The following is a 9,808-nucleotide window of genomic DNA, read 5'->3' as shown; positions in this document are numbered from 1 at the left end:
GTGTATCTCACTGATCATCCCTAAAGCCAACACCTCATTTGGCCGCCTTTCGTTCCAGTACTCTGCTGCCTGTGACTGGAACGAACTGCAAAAATCGCTGAAGTTGGAGACTTTTATCTCCCTCACCAACTTCAAACATCAGCTATCTGAGCAGCTAACCGATCGCTGCAGCTGTACATAGTCTATTGGTAAATAGCCCACCCATTTTCACCTACCTCATCCCCATACTGTTTTTATTTATTTACTTTTCTGCTCTTTTGCACACCAATATCTCTACCTGTACATGACCATCTGATCATTTATCACTCCAGTGTTAATCTGCAAAATTGTAATTATTCGCCTACCTCCTCATGCCTTTTGCACACATTGTATATAGACTGCCCATTTTTTTTCTACTGTGTTATTGACTTGTTAATTGTTTACTCCATGTGTAACTCTGTGTTGTCTGTTCACACTGCTATGCTTTATCTTGGCCAGGTCGCAGTTGCAAATGAGAACTTGTTCTCAACTAGCCTACCTGGTTAAATAAAGGTGAAATACATTTTTTTAAATAAACGTTGTACTGGTCATTCGTAACCGTTACGTTCCCTAATTGGCATGTTACGATGGCATCCAGATGACCAATATCAAAATAAACATAACTTTATTTTACAAGTTTTAACTAGTGCCATGCTGCTATTTAACCTTTATTTAACTAAACAAATCAGTGTGTGTGTTCTACAAATGTTTTATTTCCTTTTGGATGCAGGTTTTATCTACGTATAATAAGGAGACTGTATTAATTTTTTGTATAATTGAAAATCATTTTGATCCACTGAGAGAGAAAGAGGCGACGATTCTCAGAACATAATGTGGCTCTACAAATGTTTTATTTCCTTTTGGATGCAATGCAGAGAGTCAGTTCTGCTTAATTTAAATTACCTGATCTCCATAGTCCACGTCTATAGTCTCAATCAACCACAAACAACGTAGAGCTACAATATAGCACCGGTTACACTGGGTTGCTTCTGAATCTAAGCAGGGTTGGTCCTGGTCAGTCCCTGAATGGGAGACCAGATGCTGCTGGAAGTGGTGTTGGAAGGCCAGTAGGAGGCACTCTTTCCTCTGGTCTAAAATATATTCCAATACCCCAGGGCAGTGATTGGGGACATTGCCCTGTGTAGGGTGCAGTCTTTCAGATGGGATGTTAAACGGGTGTCCTGACTCTGAGGTCATTAAAGATCTCATGGCACTTATTGTCAGTAGGGGTGTTAACCCTGGTGTCCTGGCTAAATTCCTAAGCTGTCCCTCATATGGGCACCTAATCATCCCCAGTTTACAATTGGCTCATTCCTCTCCTCTGTAACTATTCCCCAGGTTGTTGCTGTAAATGACTACTTACCTGGTTTTAAAAAAAACATTCCTATTAAGAATGTCATGGCAACCATTGAGCAAACCAGTCTCCACTTCAAAATGGGTGTGTGTAATTGGTTGTACATTGAAGGCAATACAAAAACATGTCTGAACAGAGGTTTTATTTACACAATTGCTGCAGTCCGCTCCTCAATTCCTTCCACCGCCTCCTAGACGACCATTCAGAAACTTAACCTTTTTAAAAAGAGCATTGTGTCTGTTGTACCTATCCTCAGCAAAACCAGGTACAGCAGCTGTATCGTTTAACTCAAACAATCCTAATATGATAACAATTATCTGACTCGGGCAATATCTTAACTAAACCTTGACTAGATATAGAAGGTACTGACGGCGAGAGCAATGACTAGTCCACAGCTGTTTTAGACTGTCCAGGTTATATTTCAAAATCCGTGTGACAACGTCAACATAGCCTGATCCTTTAACAACAGGAGATTGGGTTATCTTGCAGATCATGTGATGCTGTAGGATTCAACCTCCAGGTCAGTCTCGCTCAGGGGTGAAGTCCCTTCTAGGATCTGCTTCCCCTTCTACAAGTCTTTAAACTTAACCATTAGGGGGGAGGCAGAACTGACATTAAGATCAGAAACTAGGTGAACTTCACCCTACTGCAGCAGAGCTACCAGCAGAGCAGAGCTACCAGCAGAGCAGAGCTGACAACCAAGTGGGCAAACTGGCTCCTGATCTCCTCTCATTAGTGTTCATAGAAATCAGAGCAGTAAAAAAAAAAAAAAGAAAAACATTCTTCTCATCAAAAACAAAACAAACTCTCACAGGGATATAGTGAAATTCATCATAAAAAAACACATCTTTAAAAAAAAGGTCTCATTAAAACCGGAGGGGAAAAACCTAGTTTGAAATCAAAGCTATGATTAGAAGAGAGTAGTGATTAAAAAATAAAAAGATTCAAACTTTATTCCTTGTCAGTGAAAAGACAAGACTTGTCTTCTCAGACCCCTCTGTCTGCAGACACAGCAACCCGATTAGAGGTTTGTCTCTGCAACTAGACACACTTTCTCTATTGTCATCCGGATACTGAGGAGGGAGACAAAAAAATAACATTATTAGACCATGGAAGCAGCTCACTGGAAATGAAATAAACCTTGAACAAAATCATTTTTGTTTTTGTTTTTGTTGGTCAAATCGTGCATTAGTGAAACTTGTCTTCATTGAAAAGCTTGAATTGACATGGATAGTGGAACGCAAGGTTGGGGTCACTTCCAATTATCTTCAATGCGGATAGAAATTGAATTGATCTAAACCCTTGTGGGGAGGTATAAAAAGAGGGAGGTATGAGATGGATACAGTACCGATCTGTTTCATATCTTGACACACACAGGTTGAACAACGCGTACAGGTCCCGCAGATAATACTCATGCTGCAACACAAGAACACACGCCACAACTTCCACATACTGTACTCTGATCTAACTTAAAAACACAACAATGACAACTGGGTCAAAGCTGGGGAGACCTGGGTCAGAGCTGGGGAGGCCTGGGTCAGAGCTGGGGAGGCCTGGGTCAGAGCTGGGGAGGCCTGGGTCAGAGCTGGGGAGGCCTGGGTCAGAGCTGGGGAGGCCTGGGTCAGAGCTGGGGAGATCTTGGGGCTGGGTCAGAGCTGGGGAGACCTTGGGGCTGGGTCAGAGCTGGGGAGACCTTGGGGCTGGGTCAGAGCTGGGGAGACCTTGGGGCTGGGTCAGAGCTGGGGAGACCTTGGGGCTGGGTCAGAGCTGGGGAGGGCTGGGGAGACCTTGGGGCTGGGTCAGAGCTGGGGAGGCCTGGGTCAGAGCTGGGGAGGCCTGGGTCAGAGCTGGGTCAGAGCTGGGGAGATCTTGTGGCTGGGTCAGAGCTGGGGAGATCTTGTGGCTGGGTCAGAGCTGGGGAGACCTTGGGGCTGGGTCAGAGCTGGGTCAGAGCTGGGGAGACGTTGGGGCTGGGTCAGAGCTGGGGACGGCTGGGTCAGAGCTGGGTCAGAGCTGGGGCGACCTGGTGGCTGGGTCAGACCTTGGGGCTGGATCAGAGCTGGGGTACCCTGGGCCGGGCTATACGTACCTCAGGGAAAAACCAGTTTAAGCAATGTGTCTTGTAGTGACTGACAGCATCCTTGTAGCACTGGTGCTGCATCAGATCCATCTTCCAACTCAGAATCTTCGGATTCTCGCGGTTAACACCCGTCACACACTGCACCACCTTAAGCATGTTCTGTCTCAGCTGCCCAATCCCCTAGTGGACACACAGGACACAGACAATCAGAACAGTTCTCCAAGGTCCCCACTTCTATTAAATAACAGAAGCATCTTATGATAAAGCCTGGGTCATGTTCATTAGGCACGAAACGGAAAACGATCCAAAATAGAGCGAAATGGGGAGGTACCATGCGACTTCATTGAGAAACACTTTGGTTTCCATTACAGTGTGCCCAAATGCATACAACCCAGGTTCGTCAGGAAATAATAACTAAAAAGTGTAAAGTAAACACTATTTCCTGTCCATTACGCCTCTCAGAGATGGAACGCAACACCCTGCTACAACTCAACTCCCCGTGGAGTGAAAGAGGTATGGGACTGTAGGTGTGAGTAAGGATGACAAAGGCAGAGAGAGGGGTACCGTTTACAAGGAACTTATTCCGTCACACGGTAATATGGGGAAAAGGGTTTGGACGGAACCAAAGCAAAGGAAGTAAATGTCCAAGCCCCCTCTCCTATCTTACCTGCCTAACCAATACTTACCTAACCTACCCTCTCCTATCTAACCTGCCTACCCACTACCTACCTAACCTACCCTCTCCTATCTTACCTGCCTAACCAATACTTACCTAACCTACCCTCACCTACCTTACCTGCCTACCCACTACTTACCTAACCTACCTTACCTGCCTACCCACTACCAACATTAACTTAACCTCACCTACCTTACCTGCCTACCCACTACTTACCTAACCTGCCTACCCACTACTTACCTAACCTACCTTACCTGCCTACCCACTACTTACCTAACCTACCTTACCTGCCTACCCACTACTTACCTAACCTACCCTCACCTACCTTACCTGCCTACCCACTACTTACCTAACCTACCCTCTCCTATCTTACCTTCCTACCCACTACTTACCTAACCTACCTTACCTGCCTACCCACTACTTACCTAACTTACCCTCACCTACCTTACCTGCCTACCCACTACCTACCTAACCTACCTTACCTGCCTACCCACTACTTACCTAACCTACCTTACCTGCCTACCCACTACTTACCTAACCTACCCTCACCTACCTTACCTGCCTACCCACTACTTACCTAACCTACCCTCTCCTATCTTACCTTCCTACCCACTACTTACCTGCCTACCCACTACCTACATTTAACATTTACATTTAAGTCATTTAGCAGACGCTCTTATCCAGAGCGACTTACAAATTGGTGCGTTCACCTTAAGACATCCAGTGGAACAGCCACTTTACAATAGTGCATCTAAATCTTTCAAGGGGGTGAGAAGGATTACTTTATCCTATCCTAGGTATTCCTGAAAGAGGTGGGGTTTCAGGTGTCTCCGGAAGGTGGTGATTGACTCCGCTGTCCTGGCGTCGTGAGGGAGTTTGTTCCACCATTGGGGGGCCAGAGCAGCGAACAGTTTTGACTGGGCTGCGCGGGAACTGTACTTCCTCAGTGGTAACTTAACCTAACTTACCCTCACCTACCTTACCTGCCTACCCACTACCTACCTAACTTACCCTTACCTGCCTACCCACTACCTACCTCACCTGCCTACCCACTACCTACCTAACTTACCCTCACCTACCTTACTTGCCTACCCACTACTTACCTAACCTACCTTACCTGCCTATCCACTACTTACCTAACCTACCTTATCTGCCTACCCACTACTTACCTCACCTACCTTACCTGCCTACCCACTACCTACCTAACTTACCCTCACCTACCTTACCTGCCTACCCACTACTTACCTACCCTACCCTCTCCTACCTTACCTGCCTACCCACTACCTACTTAACTTACCCTCACCTACCTTACCTGCCTACCCACTACTTACCTAACCTACCCTCACCTACCTTACCTGCCTACCCACCTAACTTACCCTCACCTACCTTACCTGCCTACCCACTACTTACCTAACCTACCTTACCTGCCTACCCACTACTTACCTAACCTACCCTCACCTACCTTACCTGCCTACCCACTACTTACCTAACCTACCTTACCTGCCTACCCACTACTTACCTAACCTACCCTCACCTACCTTACCTGCCTACCCACTACTTACCTAACCTACCCTCACCTACCTCACCTGCCTACCCACTACTTACCTAACCTACCCTCTCCTACCTTACCTTCCTACCCACTACTTACCTAACCTACCCTCACCTACCTTACCTGCCTACCCACTACTTACCTAACCTACCTTACCTGCCTATCCACTACTTACCTAACCTACCCTCACCTACCTTACCTGCCTACCCACTACTTACCTAACCTACCCTCACCTGCCTACCCACTACTTACCTACCCTACCCTCTCCTACCTTACCTGCCTACCCACTACTTACCTAACCTACCCTCTCCTACCTTACCTTTCTACCCACTACTTACCTAACCTACCTTACCTGCCTACCCACTACTTACCTAACCTACCCTCACCTGCCTACCCACTACTTACCTACCCTACCCTCTCCTACCTTACCTGCCTACCCACTACTTACCTAACCTACCCTCTCCTACCTTACCTGCCTACCCACTACTTACCTAACCTACCCTCTCCTACCTTACCTTCCTACCCACTACTTACCTAACCTACCCTCACCTACCTTACCTGCCTACTCACTACTTACCTAACTAGCACCACCTGGTGCACTAACCAAAATACAGGGGGTGGTCCTCCCAGGTCTTACCTAGTGTGTATAGACAGTAAATACTACAGGTATATTTATGCCCGCAGGCCTCTTGCCTAAGCACTCCCAAGGTGCCTTTCCCTTCCCCCCCTGGGAACAAAAACAGAATACAAACATTCAATCATCAAAACAGTCCTTTGGAGATAAACAAACCTCCACACGACCAGCTACAAAAACAATATACAAAAAAAAAAAACCTCTGAGAAACTATGGGTTAACTGCCTGTTCAGGGGCAGAACGACAGATTTTGTACCTTGTCAGCTCTGTGATTTGAACTTGCAACCTTTCGGTTACTAGTCCAATGCTCTAACCACTCGGCTACCCACTCGGCTGCTGTTTCTGACAAGAGGGTAGAGGTCAGCTCCAATCAGCTGATTGGGGGAATTTCACACACACACAAACAAAACCACAACACAGAAACTGGGGAACGTAACAATTACCTTGAGGTGTGAGTGGAGCTGGTAGACATACTCCTTGGCTGTGGCTGTGGCTGTGGCTGAGTATGTCCTATTGAGGATGGCCATAGGGACGTCAAGGCTGGGGATCAGACCTGGTTCCACTACAGGCTGCAGGGTCATGGGGGGGGCAGGCCGGGCGTTGGCATTACCTTGAAAAGCCTTTACCTTCATATTGGCCAGAGTCTAGGGAAAGATTACACAAACATAGATATAGTTGATTCAACACCGAGACCCCCAGTTGGTTCAACACCGAGACCCCCACTTGGTTCAACACCGAGACACCCAGTTGGTTCAACACCGAGACCCCCACTTGGTTCAACACCGAGACCCCCACTTGGTTCAACACCGAGACCCCCACTTGGTTCAACACCGAGACCCCCAGTTGGTTCAACACCGAGACCCCCACTTGGTTCAACACCGAGACCCCCACTTGGTTCAACACCGAGACCCCCACTTGGTTCAACACCGAGACCCCCAGTTGGTTCAACACCGAGACCCCCAGTTGGTTCAACACCGAGACCCCCACTTGGTTCAACACCGAGACACCCAGTTGGTTCAACACCGAGACACCCAGTTGGTTCAACACAGAGACCAGTGGCTACCAGTCATTCAGGGTCTGTTTTGAGCCCCACATTTTTAGCAAAAAAAAAAAAAAGTGGGGGGGCTTGCCTGTTTTGCATGTTATGTTGGCATTAATACGAGTCACATATCAGTTTGCAAACAGTGTAAAAAAAGATCACGGAGTTAATAAAGCCACTACAAACATGGTCTCTGTTTTGCTTTCTTGAGTAAGGCAGCTCCAAAATGCAGGTGTTTCTGCCTAGCTCAGTGCTTTCTGTGGTAGTGGGGCGAGCCAGCAGAAAATACGGAGCGTTGCGCCGTGATTGGCTCAGTGTTCTGTCACTCATGGAGACACATCGCTGCAAAATCTACGGGGAGAGCTCGAAAATTCAAGTCCCTTTGGGTGCTGCCATAGAGTTACATTAGAAGTGCCCATCCAAGAAGGATCAAGGTCATTGGCCACAGATCAAATGACGTCAAATCACGTTATATCTACCGTAGCTTTGATTGGACTGATCAGGTCAAAATCTTAGCTAACAGTCATCATCATGAATCATGGGGCGGCAGGGTAGCGTAGTGGTTAGAGCGTTGGACTAGTAACCGGAAGGTTTCAAGTTCAAACCCCCAGAACTGACAAGGTAAAAATCTGTCGTTCTGCCCCTGAACAGGCAGTTAACCCACTGTTCCTAGAGCAGTCATTGAAAATAAGAATTTGTTCTTAACTAACTTGTCTCGTTAAATAAAGGTAAAATAAAAAGTCGACAATCTACTGGCTAATCCTTGTCATATGAGAAAGTATATGTAACAGTAAAACTTTAGACCGTACAATCGCCCATACCCGGGCGCGAACCAGGGACCCTCTGCACACATCAACAACAGTCACCCTCGAAGTATCGTTACTCATCGCTCCACATAAGTTGCGGCCCTTGCAGAGCAAAGGGGAACCACTACTTCAAGGTCTCAGAGCAAGTGGCGTCACCGATTGTAACGCTATTTAGCGCGCACCGCTAACTAAACTAGCGGTTTCACATCCATTACATATAGATAAAACGTATCGGTGCTCATCGGCAATTTGACAAACATTACACAACAAGTCGGAAATCGCAAATTCGACAACGAGTGGTTTGGGAATGAATCAGTGGCTAACTGCAAGCTTTACATCAGTGGTGGGCCGTCAGGGCCAGCAAGGCCTTCTCTGCTGGCCTAAACATCATCAGTGGTGGGCCGTCAGGGCCAGCAAGGCCTTCTCTGCTGGCCTAAACAACATCAGTGGTGGGCCGTCAGGGCCAGCAAGGCCTTCTCTGCTGGCCTAAACATCATCAGTGGTGGGCCGTCAGGGCCAGCAAGGCCTTCTCTGCTGGCCTAAACATCATCAGTGGTGGGCCGTCAGGGCCAGCAAGGCCTTCTCTGCTGGCCTAAACATCATCAGTGGTGGGACAGCAAGGCCTTCTCTGCTGGCCTAAACATCATCAGTGGTGGGCCGTCAGGGCCAGCAAGGCCTTCTCTGCTGGCCTAAACATAATCAGAATATAATTTAACCACGGCACGCCACTGCTTTACATACACCTTAGCCAAATACATTTAAATTCAGTTTTTCACAATTCCTGACATTTAATCCTAGTAAAAAATTCAGTTTTAGGTCAGTTTTTATTTTATTTTATTTAACCAGGTAAGCAAGTTGAGAACAAGTTCTCATTTACAATTACGACCTGGCCAAGATAAAGCAAAGCAGTTCGACACATACAACGACACAGAGTTACACATGGAGTAAAACAAACATACAGTCAATAATACAGTAGAAACAAGTCTATATACAATGTGAGCAAATGAGGTGAGAAGGGAGGTAAAGGCAAAAAAGGCCATGGTGGCAAAGTAAATACAATATAGCAAGTAAAACACTGGAATGGTAGTTTTGCAATGGAAGAATGTGCAAAGTAGAAATAAAAATAATGGGGTGCAAAGGAGCAAAATAAATAAATAAATTAAATACAGTTGGGAAAGAGGTAGTTGTTTGGGCTAAATTATAGGTGGGCTATGTACAGGTGCAGTAATCTGTAAGATGCTCTGACAGTTGGTGCTTAAAGCTAGTGAGGGAGATAAGTGTTTCCAATTTAAGAGATTTTTGTAGTTCGTTCCAGTCATTGGCAGCAGAGAACTGGAAGGAGAGGCGGCCAAAGAAAGAATTGGTTTTGGGGGTGACTAGAGAGATATACCTGCTGGAGCGTGTGCTACAGGTGGGAGATGCTATGGTGACCAGCGAGCAGAGATAAGGGGGGACTTTACCTAGCAGGGTCTTGTAGATGACAGTTAGGATCAGTTAGGATCACCACTTTATTTTAAGAATGTGAAATATCAGAATAATAGTAGAGAGAGTGATTTATTTCAGCTTTTATTTCTTTCATCACATTCCCAGTGGGTCAGAAGTTTACATACACTCAATTAGTATTTGGTAGCATTGCCTTTAAATTGTTTAAC

The 9,808-nt window shown here is 46.4% G+C and overlaps 1 protein-coding gene across 1 annotated transcript in view; it reads right to left on the bottom strand.

Annotated features, from left to right (window-relative positions):
* Positions 1-1,499: 1,499 nt before the first annotated feature.
* The window catches only part of LOC115146537 (legumain-like), a 47,360-nt gene continuing 39,051 nt past the window's right edge, over positions 1,500-9,808 (bottom strand). The window contains exons 11-14 of the mRNA XM_065004399.1: positions 6,755-6,955; positions 3,462-3,632; positions 2,721-2,788; positions 1,500-2,445 (exon numbers count right to left, since the gene is read on the bottom strand). Coding sequence (XP_064860471.1) covers positions 2,394-2,445; positions 2,721-2,788; positions 3,462-3,632; positions 6,755-6,955 — 492 coding nt within the window. The 3' untranslated portion in view covers positions 1,500-2,393. The remainder of the gene's footprint in view (positions 2,446-2,720; positions 2,789-3,461; positions 3,633-6,754; positions 6,956-9,808) is intronic.

The sequence above is a fragment of the Oncorhynchus nerka genome, linkage group LG18 (genome assembly GCF_034236695.1).
Source record: "Oncorhynchus nerka isolate Pitt River linkage group LG18, Oner_Uvic_2.0, whole genome shotgun sequence".
NCBI lineage: Eukaryota > Metazoa > Chordata > Actinopteri > Salmoniformes > Salmonidae > Oncorhynchus > Oncorhynchus nerka.
This window is presented reverse-complemented; position numbering and strand designations above follow the sequence as displayed.